Genomic DNA, 27,789 nt, shown 5'->3' on the forward strand with positions numbered 1-27,789 from the left:
TTAATATTCAATTGTTCAATATAATTATTTTTGGCTTGTTGCCTCTCAAGTCTAAAAAAATATGCAGAACTCTTTTCGCCCTCTTCAAGCCATTTTCTTCGAGATCTTATAAAGGCTCCTTCAGCCTTTCTTTTGTAAATTTCCTCTAATTTAAGTTTCTGCTCAGTAAATTCTGCTTTGTCCAATTCAGACATTTCCTCTAATTTTTTAGATAATAAGACGGACATTTTGCCTAAAATTGTATCCTCTTCAATCTTCCTAATTTTTGCCAGTTCGCTGCAATATTTCCTAAAACTTTTCCAATTTCAAATTTAAGAAGTTCCCATCTGCTACAGTAATTTTTTTTTTATCATTTTTTGCTTTATTCCAATAAAATGAGATTACAATTTCTATGCTGATGATTATCTCATTATGTTGAAGTACTTAATTATTCAGTTTCCAGTATGCAGAATTTCTATTGAAATTTTCCGACGATTTAAAGGGAATACTTATAGAGATAGCCTTATGGTCTGAAAATGGAGATGGTATTATATCGGTGATAATATTTTCTAAATCCTTGGATGTAAACCAATAATCAATCCTAGACTGAGTTGATAATAAATTTACTCCAAGTAAAGGATACTTGTGATGGGTGAGATTTTCTCCATGCATCAATTAAGAGAAATTTCTCCATAAATTTAGTTACATAATTAGGAGCTGGACTACCAGATTGTGGAGGCCATCTATCTAATTTATTATCCAGGACTACATTAAAATCATCTCCAAAGATGTGGATAAACAGGTATCATCGGCAAACTGAGTAATAACAAAGTCTTTCTAACAAGTCAGTTCACTGGAGGCCATCTTTGGAACGCTCTCAGAAGGCGATTTCCAGTCATGCCAGTGCAGCTCCTATCTACTTGAATGGGGGAGACATCGAAATCTCAAAAACGGTCGGTCAAGATTACGATTAAAGATCATATGTCAAATCAGCAATAAAATCTTATAATATTGGAATAATAATTTGTACTTCTTTACCTCATATTACGCTAAAACACGCAATTTTCCCGGCTTGTATAGCTTATGCGCATGCGCATAAACGAGTTGATTGACAGACGATGTCTGTATCTAAAAGGTGATTGGCTCATTTAACTGTAAGGCGGGACTTTCTTTCTGCCAGTATCTGCTAAATATTCTCTGGTAATAATTAAAGTGTGATCTATCTCGATACCTTTAATTTTGGAGCAATGTATAGTGTAAAGATTTAAAAGTTCGACTACTAATAAAAATAGAAAGGGAGAGATAGGGCATCCTTGTATAATATCTCTTCGGATAATGAAACAAGAAGTACCATTAGACAAGGATATACTGTTAGAGATATTTTTGTAAAATGTTTGTAATGTGTTTATAAAGTCTGGGCCAAAACCAAAATAATTTAGGGCATGGTACATAAAGTTTTGCTCAACTGTGTCAAATGCCTTGTAAAAAAATAAAAAATAAATAAATAAGAGCCTCGTCATTAATTAGTTCTGGGTAATCTAAAAGGTCTTGCATCAATCGAATATTCTCTGAATTGGATTTTGTTAGTGCTTGAATTTCGCAAAGGCGATATTAACGGACCTCTAAAGGTCCTACTTGTGCTATATAAACTGCTTCACTGCTAGAGACAGTCCTCAGTTTGTGTTGGTGGGAATCGAGATGTTGTGGTAAGCAGAATTTTTTTTTATTATTATTTATTGAATTATGTGTATATATTTTGTTTCCTGACCTAAGAACCGTTTAGATAAGTAAATAAGATTAGTGGAGATATTTAAGAACTTGCATTTCTAGCTAAATCTTTATGTTGGTTTGTCTATGTAGTCTTTCCGCACCACGTGGAGTGTGGACGTATTTGACTGCACCCAAAAATAAATACTATAATTACACTTACCCTTAATGTTACAAGATGTTATTCTGAATAACTGCCTCTTGTCTGACAAATGGCTCTTAAAGCAGCTTTGCACAGTGTATACGATTAAGATTAACTAATGATATCCTTGCGGCCCAACAATGTTATGCACCACAGAGATAAGATTGTACTATTTTCTTTTGCAGAAAGCCAAGTGTCCCAGGACTCAAAGCGGCTGTCTTGAGGTGAGAAATGACCGAATCGCTTAAAAACCTAGTCTATCCAGACTTTACACTTCTGTGATGCTTTAGCACTGGGCTCTGAGCACATGTGTAGAAAAACGTGCTGTTCTGCTACTGACATGGCGGAGTCTGAGAAGTGTTATTGATATTTGATTCGAGAGGGAAATTTAATGTAAATTATTTACTAAACTCTCATTTTCTCTTCCAGAGTGAAATATGGTGAGAGCTGAACGTGTCTGGTGGTCTGTGAAGTTTCTGCCTTTCTGCAAATGCCGTATTTTAATTTTCAAACAGCATGCAACTTAAATGCTGTTCCTTTTAAAGATCTTGGTCTAAAGTCCTTTTGTATAATGCTGTAAATACCACAGGTTAATATATTTATTTTATAATTGTCAATGCATCGTCTTTTGTATTGTTTCACAAGGTTTGTACTTTTGTGACCACCTTTGAAATTAAATTTGAGTTAACATTTTGTAGTGACTTTTGTAATTGATTTTGCATGTTTCAAAATGCTGCTGAAGGTTTTAGTTCTTAATAGCAGTCTGAACACTGTTCTGCATTTGTAGGTGTAAAGGGAAATGTGAAGTGGGTTTTTTTTTATTTTTTTTATTTTTTTTTTTTTATAAAAAGCCTTTTAAGTTATTGTTTCAAAGCAGCGCTATAAAATAGCAGCTTAAGGGATGGTTCACCCAAAAATAAATACCGTCATGAAACTTACCCTTCATGTTACATGATGATGGTCTGAATAACTGCCATAAACATTTGCTTTCATTGCATTTAAATGGTGGCTGTCATTCTGTCACGCATCTACTTGTGTTCCATGGAAGAAATACAGGTTTGGAACATGTTAATAAAATTGAAGACTTCAATTTTTTTTAGATGAACTCTTACTAATCTAACCATTCAGTGAGCCATAACTGTCAAGGGAAAACTTAGATGAGGAAATGGGAGAAATCTGCTAAACATTAACATTTCCGTGTGAGATCTCTTTAGTATTGCTAACAAACCACAAGCAACTCAAAGTAATTCCTGCCTCTTTTATTATAATTCTAATAACCTTTTCATTTCTCAAAACATTTGTATTTCATGTTAATATGAATATCAGAATATGTATATACTCTGTGAATAACCTCTTAGTGGTTAATTGTTAAATTTCAATGAAAAGAGATGCTTTCTGCACACCCTGGATGGCCAATGAGTCAATTGCTCCTGTGTGTGTTCAGTCACCTCTTCCTGGGTCACATTGTCCATACCCTTTAATGGCTGTGTAATATTCAATTTGCATACAACTTCAGAATGATAATGGATAACCCTGCAATACGTCAAAGCATGTCAAGTGGAGGTTTGAATACTGTTATTTTAGTTGTTGCCTGGGACTTGAAGCTCATGGTGACAGAGCATCAAGCCTTAATCTTGCGTTTTAAAGAATTTACTTCTCAAACCAGAAAAGGCTGCTGATGCCTTATGCTAGCTTTCTTGCATTATGTGTTCCAATGATCCAATCTTTTATTCAGACACTGAAACTGTCAGGAGGGTGAAAAGTATGTGACATTTTACTCCACCCAGCAGGCAACAAAAAACTGAATATTTATCAGTAATATACATGTACCTGGGTTCCATAGACCAGCTGCTACTGAAGCTAATTGTTTCAATGAATTAGACTCAGGAAACAAGAAGCAGGATGTGTAGAAAGCATGATTTGATTACACATTAAACCCATGTTAAACATTGTTTGGAAGACAAAGATTCTTTAAAACTTGGAATCATTTTTTTTTTTCATCTCAAACCATAAAAACTATACTTTCTTTCATTGTCCTTACTGTTATCCTCAATGTCACTATACTTACCAGACTTAAACATCAAAAATACAATTAGTTCTGCAATTTTTTGTCCAGTAGGAGTGATAAAGCGAGCACTGTAATGCATGATGAATGAATCCCACTCTTTATTTAGAGGACAAACAAATGCAAGATGGATAGGAGATAGAGGTGGCGAGATCTTTACTGATGTCCTGAAAGAAAGATGTCTAAGACTGTAAAAAGGGAACATAAATGTGAAGTCATTGTAAAGGTGACAGCCGATTAAAAGGAAGAGAAAATATGAGGAATAAAAGGAAGTGTAATGTTATGAGGAGCCCTTTTAATTGATTGAGCAACTATTTGTGATATGGGAGATGAGGGCTGTAGGTCACTAAATTCAATTTTAGGTACAGGGAATATGAATGTAAAGGGTGTATACTGCACACACAATAAATTCTTTGATCATTTCGTTGATAGTCCTTGCATACAAAGTGATGTCACAATATTTTGTGTGATCATGTAGGAAGGGAAGAGCAGAAGGGTGAGGGACATTGTTAGATGTGAAAGTCTTTTCTCTAATTTAAGTCCAAGAGGTACCAACAATTTGAGCACATTGCATGAGGTCACAAACTAAAAATCTTCAAGCATAAACACTTCTAGGGTTTGCTCTCAGAAACAAACATTGCAGCTCAGTCACAGCGATAACAGCAAGGACGATGATAACAGTGACTGCAACAAATAACATTGTCTCTTGCTAATTCACCAATTTCAGAGCCGTTTAGAGTTTAAAAATCATTATAGGAACAGTTGTATTAAAACAGATATTAGCATGTATCCCTCACCGATGTCAGAGTGCATGTTCGTCTTGCCTTGCCTCCATAGAAAGAGTGTTTTTTTGGAAGGAGAGAGGGTGAGAAATACAGGCAGTTTGGTTTTCTCCTTCTCCATGTTGTCTCCTCTTTTAAAATTGAGCCTCTGTATCTTTAAGAGGTTCATTGAAGTTGCAGTCTCCTCTATTTTTTAAGAGTCTGTGATAAAAATGTTGATACATTTTCAGTATATATATATATATATATATATATATATATATATATATATATATATATATATATATATATATATACACTGTATATATATGTTGTATCATCTTCCTTCTTTAAAATATTTTTGCGTATGTTTTAACATCATCATCTTGAATCCATACATATATATTTTACTGTATCCCATTATTTTTTATATAAATAAAAGGTGTGTATCAGTGTTTGTGTTTTCGTGTGTGTGTGTGTGTGTGTTTGTGTATGTGTGTGTGTGTGTGTGTTTGTATGTTGGAATCAGTACTCTGAGGATGTACTGTGTACATGTGTGTTTGTATGTGGTAGAGAGCTTGTGTGTCTATTCTGTTGGTCTGGGCACTTATTTTTGCTACGGGTTTTTTAATACAGTGACCAGTCTGTATAGATATAGATATATAATTCCATTATTAGACATGAGAAGCTAAAGAAGTTGTAGTGAAATACAAGATAAGCACTAGCCCCAATCTGTCTTGGGCAAAATAGAATCCCTCCATCGGTGAGGTAAAAACACACAACAAATCACGGTCATGCCTCTAGTGATAACCTTTGAATTCTTTCTCTCTCTCTCTCTCTCTCTCACACACACACACACACACACACACACACACACACACACACAAATAAGTGCCTGCTGTTAAATTGACTTCTATTTTAAGGGCTTCCCTAGTCATGCAAGACAGGGGGTTTCTCAGTACTCGCCCTCTCTGCGTCTGTCTCCATTGAACCTGCTCTAAAAATTAGACCAATAGTAAAATGTGTCAGTTATACAGACTCGTTTCAAAATCTAAGAAAAAGAGAAAGACAGCAAAGGAGGTTTCAATATCTCTCTTTCTCCCTATCTCTTTTTGAAGAACCACAGAAAAAACATATAAGCAAATGATCATTTTGATTGTTTCCCTCAAAATTATTTGGCTCAGTTATGTAGTACATCACCTTCTCACATTGTGGAGTTCGTTTTGTATGGTTTAATTCGATCATTCACATTTTGATTACCTTGTGAGTGCCTGCAAGCTCAAACTAAGTGTGTTCTGTTAATCTGTTTGTATGTACCATGTATGTGGTGTTTATATTTGAGTTGACTGAATAACATGTGTAAGTGCAGTAGTGTTCACAGTTTGACAGGCCTTGAACTTTCTCTACCATATCTTTCTTCTTCATCTGTGAGCCGGCAGGTTGATATCAAAGTCCCCTCTTCTTGTGTTTTTTTTTTTTTTTTTTTTCATTTAGTGAATCTCTGTTGGCAGCAGTTGCTGTCACCTCACCTTTCCTGTCCTCTCAGTTGTGGTTGGCCTCATCTCTCCTTCTGTCTATAAGTTCATGTCGAGGGGAGAGGGCAGAAACAGGGAAAGTGCTAGAAGACAGCCTGATGATGGGGGGGAAGGTGGAAAGTCTTTATAAAGAAGTATTTTTTCACATTCTCCCACATCCCCCTCCTTTTTTCTCTCCTCTGTCCATCTCTTTCCACATGCCATCTTTGAGCACATGCAGTGGCCCACTTCAGCTGTATGCAGAGGTTATTAATTCCTCAATTATCAATGTTTTCCCTAATCTGTAACTAGCTCTCTTTCCTCATGCACTATCCCTTTCTCACCCTAATACCTCTCCTCTCTCCATTGCTGTTCTGATTTGCATTTTTCTCTCCTCTCACCTGTCCATCACTCTCCTGAGTGCCCTCTCTATGTTCATGCGATGGCCAACCCTGGTCACTCCTAGGTCCAGGTAGTCCTCCTTTGTAAGAGAGGGCAGGTGCGTGCCATCAATCTCGTTGTCTAGAAAACGCTCCCTGTGCTCACCCAGGTTCAGGTAGCCCAGCCAATCAGCCACATCGAACTTGGTCCAGTATGGGAGTGGTTTGGAGGCAAAGGGTTTGGTAGGAGAAGGGGGTGGAAGGTGGGGGTAACTCAGACAAGTGGGTGGAGGAATAGGGTGCAGAGGTGGGGATGAAGTCCCTGACAGGAAGTGGGTGGGAGACAAGGAGCGAGAAACCACAAGTGAGGAATTTGGAGGTGGTGGGGCACCTGAGGGGGCAAAGAGAGGGGGAGAGGGGGAGAAGTAGGGGTCCCCGAGGGGGTTGGCAGGTGAGGGTGGAGTAATGGATCCCCGGAGGTCATACAGGCTGCTATAGAGGGGGGTGGTGGGGAGAATGGGAAGGGATGAGGGGCGGGGAGGGCCAAGCTTGGGACGGTCAGAGGGAAAAATTAGTGGGCTGGGTGCTCGCCTGCGCTGGGCGTGATGGGACTCAGACTTACGGGACTCTCGGCTGGGGATAAACTGGAACTCCAAGGCTTTGGTGCGATAAACAGGCCGGTGTTTGGGTGACGTTGGGTACGGTGAATATGATGAAGGAGAAACAGGTGAGTGGGAGCGGGGAGGAGGCTGGGATGAGGCAGCAGGGGGCTGAGGGGAAGGCGATCGAGCCCAGTTTGGATAGAGTGGCTGGGAGGAAGTTGTGGGAGAGGGAGACAAAGCAGGCTGAGAGAGGTGAACAGGAGATGGGGATGTAGAGCGGACAGAGGGAGGACTCAGTACACCTGTGGAGTCCTCTGAGAACCTGAAAAGAAAGGAAATGAAAACAAATGAATGCAAGAGAGCAACAGAGAAAAAACAGAGAGAGAAAGAAAAAGAAAATGGAGGAAGAGCAATGAGGTTTAGTTCAGCAGTTACCTGTGTCTGATGTGGGACAGACAGACGTATATGGACAGTGCGATAAAAAGCAGAAATCACAAAAAGAGATGAACAGTTTAAAAATGCACACAGTAACACAGTACACATAAAGAGTTCATTGGTGTTTAAAATATTGCTAATAATAAATTGTCCATTACAAAACAAAGTTTAATTCAAGCAAACTTTCTTTTTAGAATCTCAAAATCTCAAGCAGTCCTTTAAATGGCTAAGATTCTCATTAATATAGACCATTTCAAGGACGTAAACAATAATAAAGGAATTAGAACGCTACTGTGCATGTCTTGTCCTGAAGCATTTCCGGTAGCTGCATTTTTATAACTCAGAACTGTCAAAACAAAATGACTTACACAGACTTTTAGAGTCTAGATAAAACAGAACAAATAAGATATTTGCAAAAACTGTAAATAAACAATGAGGTGTCATTGCCGGATCCTTTAAATAAGAACTCAGTGTCAAGAACTTTTCTCAAAGAACATCAAACATTTACCTGATTTGTTATCCAGACTTATCTGTGTTGTTGATACTAAGTGCGTCTACGCAAGAGAGGCGATGAAAATGCTCAGTATTCTTTCCCCAGTGGCAAGGTTGGGAAAATTGGATTGCTCCCATTATAATCAATGAAGCTGTTATCACTGCAAACGCATGACTTGTGCAGCTTCATTCATTATAATTGGGGCGATCTATAAGGTTATTTAAAAAGAAATACAAAAAAATTACTCTGAATTAACTAGCCAGCTAGACTCTCCCCATCAGACTTACAGTTAGTTGGCAAAAATGTTGTTCACCAAACAGAAATAAAATGTGTGCTGCTAAATATCCTACAGTTGTTAGTACTGCACCTATCCAGCTATCTCACTTCACTGCTGTAGTTTATGCGTCCATTTGTGGTTGCTTTTTGGAAATCTTTGGAAACTTTAATTTCCAATTCTCGAAGAATCCAGAGAGCATCCAGCCACCGAACAACATGGTCCAAATTTTAATAATGACATTTTATGGAAATCGTGTAAACGTTACTAATGTTAATTGTGTTAAAGTTACTAGGAATGAACCACCTCCTGCTGTTTTTTGACAACTAACCAGAAATATTCAAGGACCAAAGATGCCACTTCCTTTAACTGATGCATAGTCCTTGAAATTATCTCTTGATATACCTTGATTATGACTTATGACATCCTATATCACACAATGCTCATGCAGCGGAGATATCTTCATGCCATATGCCTCTTTTCAAGGCCACCATACAGACATTAATACACATCCATGCCACGCACCTATACTGATAACAAACACATACCTATGTCTGCTCAGTGACCTCTGAGCTCCCCAGTTCTCCGTTCCTTTGCTCCTCTGCTGTAATTTGGTGTTTAGTTCATTGATGATGCTTGCCTTCATACTGGTCAGGGGAGGATGCAGCTTACGTGCCTCAACATATGTCCCTCCAGCCTGGCCCCCTCCATCCCCCATGGACTGTGCTGCTCCGGCCGACCCATCACCCCACAGAGGTTTTAATTCTGGAGTGTTGGGTCGGTCAAAGTACATTACAGAGGAGCGAGCAATCCCTGACCCTTCCCTCATCCTATAACCATCACGGGCATTCACATCCTCCTCCTCTCCCTCTTCTGCCTCCTCCTCTTCATCCTCCTCCTCTTCCTCCTCCCTACGTCGATGGTATGCAGGGGGTGCAGTGCTGGTTTGCCATCGAAGATCTCCAGCCCGACTACCTTCTCTGAACCTCTGTGTTTTCGGATAGGTGGATGCAGTGCTGGCGGCTTTGGCATTGTGCATTTCAAATGTCTGTCCATCAAGGTAGCTCATATAAGATTCTAAAAAGTCTGCTCCACTTATTCTGTCTGCCTCTGTTGACCCTATTCTCTTTCCAACTCCACCTAAGCTACCCATCCCTGCTCTCTCCAACCTCTCTCTGATCCCACTCCCACTGAGTGCCAGGATACTGTCTAAGTGATGGTCGCTGCTGCTTCGGCTGTCCAGCTCCTCAATCCCAGAATCCACCACTGTCTCCTGGGACTCACCAGCCTTGACTGAAGCTGCACTGGATTGTGGGTGATGCTCTATGCTGGGCCTTATGCTACCCCCTGTACCTACTGTGGAGACAGTTGCCATGCGTGTGTGCGGGGTGACAGTGGCAGCAGTAGTTGTGGACCTGGCGATAGTTGCAGTAGCATTTGTGGAACTGCTCGCAGTCACAGTTGAGTTACCACTAAGAGAGACAGAGGTTGCAGGGGTGGATGTTGCTGATGAGGGCCCCCGGTATGCAGCTGGAGCTGGGATAGAGAGGGGAGATGGTGTGGGAGAAGAAGAGCGTCCGGCTTGGTGTGTACTATTGTATAAGTGTTGTGACTGAGATAGGCCAAATGGTCTGTGGTAGGAGGTGGGTGGTGGTGGAGGTGATACAGAGGGAGGTGGAGGTAACACAGAGGGCTGTAAGGTGGAGGGGGAGGTAGGTGGTAGAGGGTTAGGGGAAGATGGAGAGGGAGACAGGGCTGACTGGGTCAGGTTGGCAACTTCACTGTCATAGGAAGTAAGACTGGAAGTTGTGGAATCCCCTGCCTGAGGTGAAGGCAGGGGTGTGTTTGGGGGGAACCCTGTCATAAAGGAGTCTTTAGGAGGGGGAGGAGGTGGCGGGGGAGGTGGTGGTGGAGGAGGGGGTTGAAGCTGCTGGCGGGCTGTCACATTACGAGACATCATCCCAGAGTAACCCAAACTACGATCAAAACTATTGGCAAACTCCAACGGTGGTGGGAGAGGATCAGCAAACACAAACTCATCATCTGCATCCACAGAAGGAGCTGGGGGAGGGAGAACCATAAGTCCTGGGCCACTTCCGCCTTCACATCCTCCTCCAGCTGAAGGACGTGTAGGGGACACAGTTGGAGGAGGGGATGGAGGTGTTAAAGAAAGGATGTATGCCCCAGCCTCACTCTCCATCCTCAAGAATGAGGGGCGCCGAGGTTGATGAGTCATTGGTTGTGTGGACTGCTGCATCTGAGTCTGAGCTTTGTCCATCTCTCTTTCCCTCTCCCTTTCTCTCTCTCTTTCTCGTGACCTCTCTCTCTGACGCTCCCTTTCACGCTCCTTGTGGGTGGGCTGGTAGTGCTGAGATTGGTAGTGGTGTGTGTGGACGGTTTTATCCTCAGAGAAACGAACCCTTAGGCCTTCTCTGGGAGCTGAGGTACCAGCAGCCTCCCTTTCTGTGCGCTCTCCAATCCCTGCCTCCTCACCCCAGCTACTCCCTGCTCCACGCAGGATCCTGGGAGATGGAGGCCGAGTGGATGTAGTGGTGGCGGCTAGTGAAGAGGAGGTAACAAGGTATGAGGAGGAGCTTGGGGACTGGGCAGCAGACGAGGCTGTAGAGGAAGATGAGGCCATGGAGTAGGAGAGGTGTGAGGTAGGTTGTGCAGTGGATGAGGGGAAGGCCCCAATGCTGGACATCTGACGGCTAAAGTGGTGTTCTGTGGTCCTCTCCCTGCGTATGCGTCCATCATCCTTCAAGGCACGTTCCCGTGCAGCTAACGCTAAGCCGAGAGGGGATGAAGGGTCCAGAACCTTCCCTGTTAGTGGGTGAATAAATGTTGTGGTAGAGGCTTGCTGTTGCTGCTGTCGGCCTCCTGCCCCATAGAAGTCAGCGGGTACAGACTTGGGTTGATAGTCCCCTGGAGGAGCAGGTGAGGAGTACTCAGGCAGGCCAAAGGCAGGAGGCATGCTGCGTGTGTGGTGGATAAAGGTATCACCTGAGAACATGCCCTCATCTATAGACTTGGATGGTCTCAGGCAAGGTGAAGGCTGTGAGCTCAGCTGCTGTTGGGTGGTCTGGGTCTGTCCTCCCCCTCCTCCTCCTGCTCCTCCCAACTCTTCCTCAGCAGAGAGAAAAAAGGAGGCACTTTTCCTTCTTGCTTCGTGGAATCGTTCTCGATCTCTGCGAGCAGCCCCTACTATGGCAGCACCAAACTGGCTGGTGAAGTCCAAACTCTCTTGAGTACGAAGTGATGGCAGTGATGGGGGTGGGGGAGCAGGTGTAGAGGGAGGGGCTGGCAGTGGATCAGTGGGTGCAGGTGAGGGAGCAACAGGTTGGGGTTTAGAACTGTCACTCTCTCCTAGGGGAGGTGGTTCAGCCTCCACACTGCTGCCCTGGCTACTGCGACCACTGCTGCTGGTGGATGGGGCTTTAACAATGATGGTGGGGATAGGAATGGAGCTTTTCTCCACTGACCCTTTCCCTTCGAGTGTGCCCTGGCCCTGACGAAGATCTTCCACCTTTGACTGCTTGACCAAGGGCCCCTTCCCTCTCCGTGCACCACCTTTTAGGACACCCCCTGCCCCTCCCCCCATTGCACTGCGGTCCAGTCTGGAAGGTTGGCTCTGTGTAGTCTGCTGCTGGGGAGTCACAGTAGCGACACTGGTGGGTGGGACGGCATTGCTGTAGCCCCTTCTCAATGCTGCAGCTTTAGCCCCTGCTGCTCCTCCAGCCCCTGCAAGGTCTCCTGTGTACCCAATAACCTTTCTGGAGGCAGTCCTGCTTGGTACAGAGGGGTGGGCTTGGGCATGGGAGTAAGGGAGTGCATGGTCCCCTGTTCCAGACCCAGATGTTGGTCCAGGGGACCTGTCCCTGATGTGCGCTGACTGTGAGTAGAGCTGATAATGTGCAGAAGAGGAAGTGGTTTGGGACACAGAAACAGAAGGTTGCTGGGATGTCTTCCCCCTAAAGCCAAAAGGGGGAGCTGAGGAGAAAGGGGGCTCAGGGGGTGCTGTTGTAGGTGGAGGAGGGATGTCATCTGGGCCAGGTACTGAAAGACTTCGGGCAAACTTCATGGCGGGAGGATGAAGGAACTGCTTCTCCTCCTCAGGAACCCCTGCAGAAAAAGTAAAAAGGAAAGAGAGAGAGCAATGATACACATTTTCATGGAAAGAAAAGAGCAGGAATGGAGAACAAATAGAAAGGAGAAAGTGAAAGGTGTTACAAAATATCAAAGAAAAAATAAATATATTCTTGAGAAAGAGAATGTACAAGCATCTGAAAATGAAAAAAGAATGAGGGAGAAAGAAAAAGACATCTCTATTTCCTAAAATGAGCAGAGGCAAACAAAACAAAGGACAGAATTGAGTCGAGTCCATCTTATAGTATGTCTGTGTGTCTGTCTGTCAGCTTGTCTGTTCATTACCATGACTGGAAAATCTCCCAGTATAAGCAGGTACAAGCCACTCACCTCTACGCTGTTGCAAAGCTGTTATTTGTCAGTATAGACCAGATTTAGTTGCAGTGTGTTAACTTATGTTTCAGAAGAACAAATGTAGTACACACAGGACCTCTACCTGATGACAAAGAAGTGACACAAATACACAATAGGGATGCCAGACTAACCAGATGGCATGCAAAATAAAGAAACACTCTTAATTTTTTAATGTAACCAAAGGTACCATTTTTGTAACCCAAGATAGTGGACATTTAAATATTGAACATTTATTGGCATTACCAGCTTTAGAGATTCATGGCATGGGTCAGAAAGAGATGACTTCTAGTACTTAAAGATAGTGTGCTAATAATCTCAGGTGTTATAAATGGTCTGTAATGTTTTACACTCCAACCAAAAAAGAACATTGATGGTAAGCACCAGATTAAAATAAATACAATTGGTTTCTCCTATAACCCCTGACAAGATTCTTACGGACTCCTGCATCAAACTGAAAAGCACAGTCACTACTCTAGAGCATTAAAGCATAGACAATAGACATTAAAGCACACCTACAGCTGTATGCTTTCGAATGCTCTTAAAGGGATAGTTCACCCAAAAATGAAAATTCTCCATTTTCTCACCCTCATGCCATCCCATATGTGTATGACTTTCTTTCTTCAGAAGAACAAAAACAAAGATTTTTAGAAGAACATCTCAGCTCTGTAGGTCCTTACAACACAAGTGAATGGTATAGCAACTCATAATGTAGTAACAAAGCATAGTGTAATAACTGCACATAATATAAAAAGTATTACATTATTGATGTAATAAAATGTTCATAATGTAATCATTTTCTCAAAACATAATAACATCTTGAGCTCATAATGTAATGTTTTTCTCAGAACGTAATAGGTTATTGTATGATACATTTATTACATTATAAACACACTGTAGCAAATTATAATGTTATCACATATCATAATGTAATAGCCGCACATAATGTATAAGTGAAGCAATGTTTACAATATAATAATTTTCTCTCAACATAATAAAGTTATGAGCACAAAAGGCTCTGGTTTCATATGTAACCTCGGTTCCCTGAGATGTAGGAAACGAGACATCGCATCGCTGACGCTTATGGGAAAAACTCCTTTTCTGTGATTTCTGAACTCCTATTGGATCACACCAATTCAGATGCAACTGAACTGAACCAATGGCGTTCATGCCTGCACAGCCAATAACATTGAGCGCACGGCACTCAGTTTTCTATATAAGCGGGCGGTATAATGCCATCAGTCAGAATTTATCGACTGAAAGCGGCGGCTAAGCCGCCTGATAGTGACGTCCGGTAGCGTGGCTAGCTTCGCGATGTCTCATTCCCTACATCTCAGGGAACCAAGTTTACATACATAACCGGAGATGTTCCTTTTCGATTTCGGTCACTTACATCGCATCACTGACGCTTATGAGAACGTGTACAATCACGCTGCGGTACTGGACAAAGGACACATAACACATAACACTCAAGAATGAATCTCGTTGTAACTACCCCGAGTGTACAGAAGGGGCAGGACATGAGATTGTGTTATACAGATACAATGCTTAGCTTATAGGAAGCGTATAAGAAATCAACCTGGCCCTGACAGTTCTGAGGGGGCGAGGTAACAAGCACATTCGCATCGCTCAGTAGTGGGATGCTTTGCCTTTAAGAGGGCTCCAAGCGGACCTAGTAGAGCACAGCCAGGTGCACAGTCTGGTAGTGAAACTGCATTCCGCTGAGGGAAACACAGCACATATCTATCTTTTAACCAGAGAATGAGTGTCTAAGGCGTGACCGAGACACAAGTATATTAATGTATTTGTTTGGGAAACACAGTAAAAATATATTCAAGTGGTATTGCCCAAGTGTGGCTCTGCTTTACATTCGAATGTCTAAAGCACAGCCGAGACATAAGAGATATTGCATGTAGTGTAATTAGGCAGTATAAACAAAGTATGACGGCGCTTAACATGATGGACTGAGTATTGCATTGTTGCACAGGCGTGTGCAGTCCAGAAGCCAAGTGAATTCAATAAGCGGACCTTAGAACACAATGAATTAATGCTGCTGCACAGACAATATCTGTGAAGCTACTGAATGCACGTCAAGTTTGTAAAATCGCGCAAAGGTGCTGGGCGAAGCCCAACCCGCCGCCAGGCAGATTTCTTGTATGGAAACACCATTTTCCCATGCCCAAGAGGCAGCCATACCTCTCGTTGAGTGGGCCTTAATGACAATAGGGCATTGGGTTCCCTGAGATTTGTACTCCAGTGTTATAGCATCGACAATCCAATGTGACAGTCTCTGCTTTGAGACTGGCATGCCTTTCGAGTGACCTCTGAAACAGACAAAAAGCTGGTCCGTTTGTCTGAATTGGCTTGTGTGGGACACATAGGTGTGTAGTGCTCTGACTGGACAGAGCATATGGAGGGAGCATTGCTCTTCCGACTGAAAGGGAGGGGGTAAAAGGCTTGTAAAGTGACTACCTGCGCCTTAAAGGGGGTAGAGAGCACTTTGGGAATATAACCTTTTTTGGTCTCAGCGTGGCTCTAAATTCGCTCGGACCGAATTCCAAACAGCATCTGTGCGTTGAGAACGCCTGCAGATCACTCACCCCCTTAACGTACACCAGGGCAAGTAAGAGAGCTGTTTTAAAGGAAAGAGAACACAGATCGATAGTCTCGACCGGTTCAAAGGGGGCTTTAGTCAGCACGTTCAGCACCAAGGCGAAACAGTGTCTACCTACTGGCATGCCCCCTACAGCTGCATGATTTGCTGAAATAGCAGCTACATATACTTTTAGCGTAGACCGAGTAAGACCTGCATCTAAGTGCTCCTGTAAAAATTCCAAAATGACAGAAATAGGGCAATTAATGGGATCGTCACGTCGTGTTTTGCACCATTTCACAAAAACATTCCATTTGTAGGCATAGAGCCATCTCATAGATGGGGCTCAAGCATGCAAAATTGTATTCTTTATTGCCTGTGAGAGGTCTTCGTCATCCGACGTGACCTGCTCAATGGCCACACATGTAGATTACATAACTCTGGCCGCGGATGCCAAATCGAGCCGCGAGCCTGAGAAAGAAGGTCCCGTATTAGTGGGATTTCCCATGGATGCGCATAAAGGAGCACAACTATTTCTGGAAACCACGGTTGATTCGGCCACCTCGGCATGATCAGTAGTACTGTTTCCATTTTCTCCCTGATTTTAGAGAGGAGTGGAGGAATGAGGCGCAGCGGGGGGAATGCATACTTTTTACCCTCTGGCCATTTGTGAGCTAACGCATTCACCCCCAACGGGGCCTGTCCTGCCATGGAATACCACAGGGAACAATGAGAGGTCTCCTGGGAGGTGAATAGATCTATCGTTGCCCTCACAAACCTGTTCCAGATCTCCGTGACTGTCAGGGGGTGGAGTTTCCACTCCCCTGCGATTACTCCCTGTCGAGAGAGCATGTCCACTCCGAAATTCAGGGCTCCAGGCACATGGGTTGCCCGTAACGACAGGAGACACTCGCCGCTCCATTTGAAGAGCTGTCGCGCGAGTGTTATCATTGCTGGAGATCGCACACAACCTGGTGATTTATGTATGCCACCATCGACTTTTTGTCGGTGCAAATCAGAATATGATGCCCCATCACCTCTGACTCGAATGCTTTTAGGGCTAAAATAACTGCCAACATCTCCAAGTGGTTGATGTGCCAGGTCTGTTTTACATTCATCCATTCCCCGAATGCCGGGCGGCCGTCGCATAATGCGCCCCAGCCCGTGTTGGACACATCTGTAGTAACTGCTTTGCATCTGTAAACCTGACCTAAGGTGACCCCAGGCCGGTAAAACCCGGAGATGTCCATGGTACTATCGCAGATTGACAGTGGTTGGTGACTACAATGCCCGTAGTGCCATGCCCATTGAGGAACTTGGCGGTTGAGCCAGCACTGCATAGGTCTCATGTGTAACAGACCAAGGGGAGTGACCGCCGCTACAGCTGTCATAAGCCCGAGGAGTTTCTGAATGCATTTCAGAGGCAGAGCCCTGCCCAATTTGAAACTCACTGCCGTGCTGCATTTCGAGTGTATTCTCTCGGCCAAGAGCAAAGCGTGCATTGTTACAGAGTTCAAACGCAACCCTAGGAAGGATATTTCCTGACTTGGAATTAATGAGCTCTTCCTCACACTGACCCGTAGGCTAAGTGTATTCAAATGCAAGAGCAGCCTGTCTCTGTGCGAGTGCTTCACAGACTCTGACTGTGCTAAAATGAGCCAGTCGTCTAGGTAATTGAGTATGTGCAGTCCCTCCACTTTCAGAGGGCTAAAGCTGCATCCACACATTTCGTGAAAGTGCGCCAAGCGAGGGAAAGGCCGAACGCCAGGACTGTGAATTGATATGCCGTCCCCTTGAATGCGAACCTCAAGAAGTGTCTGTGATGAGGAATGGGATATGAAAATAGGCATCTTTCAGATCTATTGAGACAAACAGTCGTTCTGATGGATATGTGCTATTATCTGCTTTTGTGTCAGCATTTTGAACGGGTGCTTTGACAGTGTGCAATTCAGAAGCCTTAAGTCCAGAATTGGATGCAACCCATCATCTTTCTTCGGGACAAGAAAATAATGGCTGTAAAGGCCCTTTTGATGCTCGCTGAGCTCAACAGGTTCTATTGCCTGTACTGCTAGCAGGCTGTCGATTTCTGCAAGCAGAATGTGAGTGTTTTGAGATGACACTGTGAACGGCATCATGCCATTGAAGTGTGGCGCCGTCTCGCAAACTGAAGTGTGTAACTGTGCTTTAGAGTTGTTAACACCCAATTTGATATGCCGGGAAGGGATTCCCACGCTTTTATTCACTTGGACAGTGGGGATAGCGAGATCACTGAAGAGCTTAACATGGCGCCTGACCCAGGGGTCTGGAAGCGCTCCGATAGACTTCCACTGCATTGCCGAAGAGACCAGCGGTGAATACCGGTGCATCGAGGAGGGCCGACTTGTCCCCATCGCGCATGTCGCTCAGTGTCAGCCAAAGGTGATGGTCTAGGAAAACCAGATTTCCCATGGTGCGCCCAATCGCTCCAGCAGTGGCCTTTGTTGCTCTTAGCGCCAAATCGGTCATGACACAAAGTTCTTTGAACATGGTTGGGTCGGGACCGGATTCATCCATTTTTTTACAAATTTTTGCCTAGTAGACCTGGAGCACTGCCATCGTGTGCAAGTCAGCACCAGCTTGTCCAGCTGTATTATAGGCGCGTCCCGCTAGTGTCGAAGTAAGCCAGTATGGCTTAGACATCAGCAGTGGGCGGGATCTCAGGCCAGTTTGAGTCGAGGGACATAAGTGGGCTGCTACCACCTGTTCAACGGGGGGAAGCGAGCCATATCCCATTTGGTCTCCACGGTCGACAGATGTGAAAGCTGCTGTATTGGAGAGGTGCAGCCGAGCCGAGTATGGTGAACTACACTATTTGGAGAGTTCAACGTGGACCTCTGGGAAAAATAGGCCCGGTATATACGGGGCGGTCTTAGTTTGGTGGCCCGGCAAAAACCACTGGTCCAGCCGAGAACGAGTTGGCTCTAATGGAGGTGACCATTCGAGCTCCAGCTCGTCTACAGCCTTAGTGAGAATGCGGACAAGCTCCGCATCTGCCGTCGAAGAATGGTCTCCGCCTTTTAGGAGGGGAGAAGCAGCGTCCTCCATTGACGTGGACGAATTGACAGTGTCTGAATCCGTGAGAGATATGGCATCATCATTCTCCTCTTCTCCATGTTCACTGCTGCCAAACTGCACGAGGGCGGAAGCACCGCGGGTGGGTGAAGACTTTTAGTGAACAGGATGGGGGAAGAAGAGTGTGGGGGTGTGGGTGTATGCAGGACCTGAGCCAGCGGTACAGCCTCACAGTCCATCTGCTCCATATCCTAGCCTTGAGCATCATCGTTCCCCAGGTCCTCGAGGGACGGGGGAGGCAACGGAGCGAGAGCAGTCGGGTCATTGCGCTTAAATAGCGCTATCCGAGCGCGGAGTGTTTTGAGGCACATTGCCATTTGGTGTGTGGGCATTCAGCCTCGACCAGCGCTGCTTCTGCGTGGGCATGGCCCAGACAGAACACACAGCTCTTGTGGCCATCAGATGTGGGAACAGGTTTCCCACATCTGTACTTACATGATGGCATCTTGATAAAGATGGTCCAGTCAGCGCAAGTGTGGAAAAACGGCAGGGGAACGGTCATCTTCAGGAAGGGAAGCGCCGTCCACTGCAGGTAAGTGCGATTCGACGGTGAAATCCAGGAGTGAAGGAGAGAAATTCTGACTGATGGCGTTATGCCGCCCGCTTATATAGAAAGTTGAGCGCCGCACACTCAGTGTCATTGGCTGAGCAGGCGTGAATGCCATTGGCTCAGTTCAGTTGCCTCTGAATTGGTGTGATCCAATAGGAGTTCAGAAATCTGAGAAAATAAGTTTTTCCCATAAGCGTCAGCGATGCGATGTAAGTGACAAAAGTCAAAAGGGAACGTAATAATAGTTTTTTTTTTTTTTTTTTTTTTTTTTAAATAGGTTATTACATTAAAAGTAATGTAGGCTTATTAGGCTACATTGTGAACTCAAACATTTACATTTACAACAAACATTTACAACAAAGATATACATTCGTGTTATAATTAGTGAAGAAAATTATCAGTTCACTCGTGCTCCGTGCTGCCGTTTGAACTGATGCAGATATCGCAAATAGATTTTTTTTGATTGGTGACTGATTGAACTGTCCCAGTGTTATTTATTTATTTATTTTATTACTGGTTTTAAAAGCTTTTTTTTCTTTTGCTATAAGTTATGTTACTCTCTTTCAACTCTTGGAAGTTTTTGCTTAAATCTAATAAAAATATAATGAGATATATATATATATATATATATATATATATATATATAAAACAATCAGCAACAACATTAAAAACCACCTGCCTTATATTGTGTATGTCCCTCTCGTGCCGCCAAAACAGCGCCAACCCAAATCTCATAATAGCATAACGAGATGCTATTCTTCTCACCATAATTGTACAGAGCGGTTATCTGAGTTACCGTAGACTTTGTCAGTTCGAAACCATTCGGTCTTGCCATTCTCTGTTGACCTCTCTCATCAACAAGGCATTTCCATCCGCAGAACTGCCGCTCACTGGATGTTTTTTGTTTTTGGCACCATTCGGAGTAAATTCTATAGACTGTTGTGTGTGAAAATCCCAGGAGATCAGCAGTTACAGAAATACTCAAACCCGCCAATCTGGCACCAACAATCATGCCACGGTCTAAATCACTGAGATCTCATTAACTGAAGCTCCTGACCCGTATCTGCATGATTTTATACACTGCATTGCTGCCACATGATTGGCTGATTAGATAATCACATGGATGATTGTTGTTAACCTGTCATCTAAATCTCTCATAAATGCTTTTTGCAAAATAGTGCAAAATGATTTGCGAGAGAACGCAAAGTTTCTCTGGGGAATGCAAAGATTGCGAGAGAATGCAAAAGCATTTGCCTATTATTTTCCCACGCTGCTATTTTTTTCCCCACCACCTTGGCCCTTTAGGGGCTCCGTATACATGTATTGAACTGTGGGTTATTTTTTTACAATGTAGGATTTACTTTACTCATGTCTGTGATCACTACTTTGTTCAATTCAACATGACCCTCCCATCTACATTAAAACAGTCTCCACCTTTGGTTTCCTTTCACCGTCACCTCCGTTCTCTTTCACCCTCACGCCTTCCACTGCTGTCTCTACCTCTCTTCCCACACTAAATGTATTTACCACGCTTAATGTAAACAATGCCACAGACACACTAAGCTCTACTTTAACAACCTGTCTAGACAACATCTGTCCAATCTCCTCTAGGCTAGCACGTGCTACACCAGCCAGCCCCTGGCTGCCTGACGTCCTTCTTGAACATCAGACTGACCTCAGGGCAGCTGAGAGGAGATGGCAGAAATCTAAAGATCCAGCAGATCGCGGTAAATATCAGTCTCTGCTTGCAACTTTTTCAGATAATGTTAAATCTGCAAAAACCTCCTATTACCAGAACAAGATAAACAGCACCACAGACACTCGCAACTTGTTTAGAACATTCAACACACTTCTCTGCCCTCCCCCTCCACCACCTGACACATCACTGACAGCAGATGTCTTCACCACATGTTTTACTAATAAGGTTACAACCAACAGCAATACATTCTCAGCACCACACCCTGTCAAACACGTGTCTCCTGTATGCAACTCTTCTGTCTCCATGTTCTCTCCTCTGACTGACACTGAGGTCTCTAAACTCCTCCTCTCCAACCACCCCACCACCTGTTCCCTTGACCCCATTCCTTCTCACCTTCTCCAGGCCATTTCTCCGTCGATCCTACCTGCACTCACACACATAATTAACACATCTCTACTTACAGGCACTTTTCCCACTACATTGATGCAGCCTCGAGTAACCCCACTGCTGAAGAAACCCGCACTTAACCCCACACAAATAGAACACTACAGACCAGTCTCTCTCATCCCATTCATGGCAAAAACACTGAAATGAAAGGGCAGTTTTCAATCAAATCTCTGCCTATCTCTCACAGAACAAGCTGCTGAATGACAATCAGTCAGACTTCAAAAGAGGACACTCCACCGAGACTGCCCTGCTGTCTGTCACTGAGTCGCTGAGGCAGGCGAAAGCTGAATCCAGATCATCCATCCTGATTCTGCTGGACCTTTCTGCAGCCTTTGACACAGTCAACCATCAAATCTTACTCTCTACCCTCTCCTCGCTGGGCATCACAGGAACTGTGCTTGACTGGTTTAACTCCTATCTCTCAGGTAGGTCCTTCAAGGTAGCCTGGAGAGGTGAGGGATCCAAGCCACATCAGCTACTTACTGGGGTACCTCAGGGATCAGTGCTTGGGCCACTTCTCTTCTCTATATACACAACATTACTGGGACCCATCATTCAGGCACATGGTTTCTCTTACCACTGCTACACTGATGACACGCAACTCTACTTGTCTTTCCAGCCCAACGACACCACAGTGACTGCTCAAATTTCTGCCTGCCTGGCAGACATCTCGGCCTGGATGAAGGAGCACCACCTGCAACTCAACCCAGCCAAGACTGAACTCCTTGTCTTTCCAGCCAACCCTGCTGTTGAACACAACATCACCGTACACCTGGGTGCAACTACAGTAATGCCTTCCAAATCGGTCAGAAATCAAGGGGTAACCATCGACAACAGACTAAATTTCACAGACCACATCTCAAAGACCGCAAGATCATGTAGATTTACACTCTACAGTATCAGGAAGATAAGACCCTTCCTCTCTGAACATGCCACACAACTGCTTGTCCAGTCACTTGTCATAACTAGACTGGACTACTGTAAAGCTCTCATTGCAGGCCTCCCTGCATGTGCAATTAGACCCCTGCAAATGATCCAGAATGCAGCAGCACGTCTGGTCTTTAATGAACCAAAGAGAGCACATGTTACACCACTCCTTGTCTCTCTCCACTGGCTGCCGGTTGATGCACGTATCAAATTCAAGGCTCTGATGCTGGCATACAGAACAGTCACTGGGTCTGCTCCAGCATACCTAAAATCATTTATGCAGAGCTACGCGGCCACTAGAAGCCTGCGGTCGGCTAAGGAACGTCACCTTGTTGTACCAACACAAAGAGGCACCAAAACACTTCAGCTTTCAGCTTCATCATACCACGTTGGTGGAACGACCTTCCCAACTCCATCCATGAAGCTGACTCACTCTCTGTCTTCAAAAAACAACTAAAAACACATCTTTTCCATGAGCACTTAACCAGTCATTAAAAAAAAAAAAATTCCTGTTGCAATTTTTTCTGTTTTGAATACTATTCTGATGCTAGTGAAACTTTGTAATACGGCACTTTTCATACCACTGTCTCCTTAAGATGATTCACTTATGTTTTCCTCTTTTGTAAGTCGCTTTGGATAAAAGCATCTGCCAAATGAATAAATGTAAATGTAAATGTAAATGTACTTTGTACACAGTGTTGTTACTGCACACTATTTGTAATTTATCAGTATGTATACCTTTTCGTTGTCAAATTGAAAAGCATTTAATATCCTCTTTTAACTGAGGACTACAAGTGTCTTTGGCTTATGCATATATATTAGAAGTAATACTAATATTAATGTACAGTAATAATAATAGTAACAGCATAGACAACAACAATATTATTATTAATAATAATAATAATAATAATAATAATAATAATAATAAATGCATGAATATTTAAATCTGGTGCATTTCATGGGTAGTTTAATAATTTAATTGAATGGAATGATAATGTTTTTTATGCCTTAAAAAGGATACTATTGTTTTGTTTTGGAAATTATTACAATATTACTAAATTGTTACATTTTAATTCAAATGTTTTTGGTGAGTTTATAATGTAATACATATCTCATAATGTAAAAAACTTTATTACATTATGAGCTCAAGATTTTATTATGTTTTGAGAAAATTATTACATTATGAACATTGTATTACATTCATAATGTAACACTTATTACATAATGTGCAGTTATTACATTATACTTTGTTATAACATTATAAGTTGCTACAAATGGTGATCAGACTTTTGTAGCTGCAAAAACACATTAAAGAAACATAGAAGTAATCCGTAAGACTCCAGTGTTTAAATCCATATTTTCAGAAGCGATATAATAGGTGTGGGTGAGAACCAGAGCAAAATTTAAGTCATTTTTTTACTCTAAACTCCACTTCCACTTTCACATCTGAAAGTCACATGTGGTGCCTGTTTAATTTCACTTTCACAACTGAAAGTGAAAGGTAAAGTGGAGATTTAGAGAAAAAAAGGACTTAAAGATTGATATGTTTCTCACCCACACCAATTACAGTATATCACTTCTAAAGATATGGCTTTAAACACTGGAGTCATATGGATTCCTTTCCTTTATGTGATTTTTGGAGATAAAAAGATCTGATCACCATTCACTTGCATTTTAAGGACCAAATAGAGCTGAGATATTTTTCTAAAAATCTTCGTTTGTATTCTGCTGAAGAAAGAAAGTCACACATCTGGGATGGCATGAAAGTGGGTGAACTATCCCTTTAATGCATGTATCATAGACGTATATAGCAGTATGGTTGAACAGACAGACAGTTGGGCAGACAGACAGACAGACAGATGGAATAACGGACAGCCTCACCGATAGACTTCTGTCGCAGCATACCGTGCGGGGTGGCGTGGCCAGATACAAATTGACCACGATCGTAGCTTATCCCAGCCCCAGGTGTCATCCCCATTCCTGATTGGTCGAAATTTGGCTACCACAACAAATGGAGAGAAAGATATAAATATTTAAGGGTTTACATTTAAATTCCTGCAAAACCATAACTCATAACTATTTTGTATTAGCTATGCATCTGTTCTTGATCTCTGTAACCTTTGTCATGTAATCTTTGTAACCAACACAGTCAGTATATACAATGGTCTCACACACAACACACCTCATTATAAAAGCCTCTGCCCCGTTCTCTTTTTACCCCCTGTGCCCGGGGTCCTGGAGCCTCATTGGTACTGATGGTCTGCTGTGCTGCTGCTAAAATCTCATCCAGTTTATCTGACAAAAAAGGTGAAAGAGAAACAGAATAATTTATTTCTTTTCAAACTATTTATTCTTGGCTTGAATTACTGTGATTTAGCTCTCAAAGGCATAGTTCACCCAAAAAAGAAAATTCTATCATCATTTTCTCACCCTCAAGCTGTTCCAAACATGTATGACTCTCTTTCTTCTATGGAAAACAAAAATAGAAGTTAGGCAGAATGTTAGCCTCAGTCACCATTCACTATCATTAGTTTGAAAAAATATGCAATTAAAGTGAATGGTGGCTGAGGATGTCAATCCTTAACAATCGGCCTAACATCTCTTTTTGTATCCCTCAAAAGAAAGAACATAAGGTTTTGGAACAACATAAGGGTGGGTAAATGATGACTGAATATTCATTAATTTCTTGGGTGAATTATGAACCATCCCTTTAATTCTTATCTTGAGTTACTTTGATTCAACACATATTTCTTAAATTTCTAAATATATTATGACAGTGCCTCTGTATAAATCCATTGACCCTCTTACTCAAGGCCATCTGATAAACTGTCCTCTTCTTCTCTGTAGCTTGTGAAGATTCGAACTCTGTAACAGATGGACAGGATTCATCCCATAAGAAATATCTGCAGACTTGTGAGGTCAAGTGTCTCATACAGGATATACAGAGTGGAACGAAGAGCTTTACCTGATTTTTTTTTCCATGGGGCAGAGGCTGTGATCAAGTAAACAGAGAGTCAATATAAGGCTAAATACCAGCAGCCTGCAATAATACTACTACTATATTAGTGGTTAATGCTGTAATTGCCAAATTAAGGTGCCTACACAGCAGAGAAAGCTCAGAGTTTTTAACATATAGGAATGAATAAGACTCATTATGAGGGCACAGAAAGAGCGGTGTCAGTTTGAAATCAGGCAGGAATACAGCAGATTGGATTTCTGAAAACACATTTGGATGTGTCGGTCTGACATTCTCATTGGTCAGCGGATGCCTACATCATAGAACATTGCAGCAAAAGTTTAAATGTTTTCAACTTTTGGTCATACGACAAAGCGTCACTTACGCAAATGTTTTTGATTGCATTTTTTTATGTCCTTGTGATGCACCATCCCCGCTGAAATCAATGGATTTGCAGCGTTCTCTGACACAGCGTAGACTCTATTGTGTAGGGCCCCTAACTAGTTGCTAAAGGTTAAATTCTGCTTGGCTTTTTTTAAAAAACACTAATTTCCAGGATGTACACACATATGCACAAATGCATTTCCAATCCTGTTTACACACAACCTTAGCAACCTTAGCAAATGACTATAGATAAGTTGAAGTGGTGCATCTTACCTCTGTCCACTGTGTATGGAATGCCGGAACAGACAGAAAGATTAGGGAGGTTATAAGACAGGTTAGTTAGGGTTTCAATCACTAAAAAACAACCCGTGCGACACAAGTGTGCAGGAAGGGTTCATAAGAGCCACAAGTGAATAAGTGTAAAGGGTGTGTGAGTATGTGTGTCTGTAAGTGTTTTTGTGTGCATTTAAAACTAAGGGTTTCTGGGGGAACTGGAAGAAGAATCAAGCTTATTGCCTGTTAAGACTCATCATCTGCCTTTTGCCTTGATTGAGTCTTCTGTTTTTCTTTATTCATTTATGTACTTCTGCCTGGTTTATAAAGTCCCACTGCAGCAAAACATTAATACTAGAATGATTTAGGCTATCTTTAGAGCATGGCAGCCTGTGAGGTGGGAGACTGCACCAGGTGGAGAGGTGAGTGCATCTGAATAAGGTGAGAGCTCTTCACTCACATTAAAACGCTGCATTTAAATAGGCATATGGTAGAGTAGGAGATGGCATAATGACACGAACACATTGAGAAGATACAGCAGTAACACATCAAAAGTTCTATGATCAAGTTCAGACATTATTTCAGTGGATTAACCCTAAACAGAACTTATTTACATGTAACAGTGCATACATTAATCTTAAACCCTACATTAGTCTCCAGACTTTTGACTATAGGCAAGAAGTCTAGTCTACATAGTATCTTTTTCTGGCCAAGAACTGCCTACCTGTACAGAAAGGTACCATCCGACCAACATGTAAAATGACAAACCACACTTTGCTTTTTGTATGTGATGTTTAGGGGCGGAAAAATCTGAAATCAATTATACCACATTAATAGACTTGTGTTTAACAAAGTGGTAGCTCATTCAAATAATGGAACAGTAGTCTCTGAATAGTTCTACAGACAACACCAAAGAAATTAGTAGAAAATGTGTGTAGACTTTGTGGTCAGAAACATTGTCCATCCAAAAGTAATAAGTACCCATTATCTCATGATTCTACACTCAGCTTACTTGCTACTAAGTGCCTCAAACAAAACTCAAAGATTCAATACCATGAACAACACAAACAATGGCAACTCTATTGTCAGTTCTTCCTTAAAAGTGCTCATTGTAGCAGTCTGATACCCTGAAAACATGACTGTTTCTTGCCGGACCAGTACACCTTGACCCCTGGAAATTGCATAGAAGCCTGCCAATCTGATTGAGATCTTCAATTAGTACTCACTATAACTGGACTGTATAATCCTAACACTTTTCCATAACTACTTGATTGTAGGAGCATTGGGGTTAAGAGAAAAACACTCCAATCTACGGTAGACATAGCACCACAAGAGACTATGAGCTTTGAGAATGTCGCTTGGGCTGAGGAGAAGGGAAAGGAGTGGAACATGCTATGTACAGTATCAATCTCAGTGGACTATAGAGGTGGGATATGGTGGTTTAGGTTAAAAAAAAAACTGAGGATAAGGTGTATTCATAAATGTATAATTATACAGACCACAAAAATCAGAGTTTGTCTTAGTGGTGGGCTGTTGAAATGATCTTGTCTGATTCCCCTAATGTTGTATAACACTGATTGCTAAACTAAATGTTTATAAGTGATGGTGACACCAAGCCAGCACATACTGTGCCTCTCCAGCACTCCCCACTGCCTGCAGCGTTACGACAGCATGACGCACAGTGCTCAGGAACCTGTTTCTCAGACAGCTAGAGGTGTGTGCCTATTGAGAAGTGGTTTAGATTCAGGTTTAGGGTTAAAGCTAAGAGGGGTTGCAGGTGGAGGGTTTAGGGATAAGGTGGAGGGCAGTTTTGGGGGGGTTACCTGTAGTGGGGGTGCTGGTAGTGACAGTGTGGAACTTCTGAAAGAACAGTGAAATGCATTGAGACTCATTCACATTCTTAATGATGTCTCTCTCTCTCTCTCTCTCTCTCTCTCACT

General features: G+C 42.7%; 1 protein-coding gene, 2 long non-coding RNA genes and 1 other non-coding gene across 4 annotated transcripts in view; 3 read left to right on the forward strand and 1 right to left on the reverse strand.

Annotated features, from left to right (window-relative positions):
* The first annotated feature begins 1,646 nt into the window (after window positions 1–1,646).
* On the forward strand, window positions 1,647–2,581 carry LOC127451225 (uncharacterized). The gene is made up of 3 exons (XR_007899071.1): window positions 1,647–1,685; window positions 2,074–2,112; window positions 2,318–2,581. It is a non-coding gene; the product is annotated as an uncharacterized LOC127451225 (long non-coding RNA).
* LOC127452383 (small nucleolar RNA SNORD88) lies at window positions 2,159–2,249 on the forward strand. Its single transcript, XR_007899251.1, has one exon. It is a non-coding gene; the product is annotated as a small nucleolar RNA SNORD88 (small nucleolar RNA).
* Window positions 2,582–3,126: 545 nt separating the features above from the next.
* Window positions 3,127–27,789, reverse strand: part of LOC127451224 (SH3 and multiple ankyrin repeat domains protein 1-like) — a 149,550-nt gene continuing 124,887 nt past the window's right edge. Inside the window, exons 20-27 of the mRNA XM_051715741.1 lie at window positions 25,850–25,858; window positions 25,202–25,228; window positions 25,045–25,101; window positions 24,419–24,531; window positions 24,118–24,235; window positions 8,961–12,534; window positions 6,630–7,532; window positions 3,127–6,344 (exon numbers count right to left, since the gene is read on the reverse strand). Coding sequence (XP_051571701.1) covers window positions 6,257–6,344; window positions 6,630–7,532; window positions 8,961–12,534; window positions 24,118–24,235; window positions 24,419–24,531; window positions 25,045–25,101; window positions 25,202–25,228; window positions 25,850–25,858 — 4,889 coding nt within the window. The 3' untranslated portion in view covers window positions 3,127–6,256. The remainder of the gene's footprint in view (window positions 6,345–6,629; window positions 7,533–8,960; window positions 12,535–24,117; window positions 24,236–24,418; window positions 24,532–25,044; window positions 25,102–25,201; window positions 25,229–25,849; window positions 25,859–27,789) is intronic.
* Window positions 20,653–23,006, forward strand: LOC127451226 (uncharacterized). The gene is made up of 3 exons (XR_007899072.1): window positions 20,653–20,890; window positions 21,497–21,734; window positions 21,929–23,006. It is a non-coding gene; the product is annotated as an uncharacterized LOC127451226 (long non-coding RNA).

This window comes from Myxocyprinus asiaticus, chromosome 14, assembly GCF_019703515.2.
Source record: "Myxocyprinus asiaticus isolate MX2 ecotype Aquarium Trade chromosome 14, UBuf_Myxa_2, whole genome shotgun sequence".
Classification (NCBI taxonomy): domain Eukaryota; kingdom Metazoa; phylum Chordata; class Actinopteri; order Cypriniformes; family Catostomidae; genus Myxocyprinus; species Myxocyprinus asiaticus.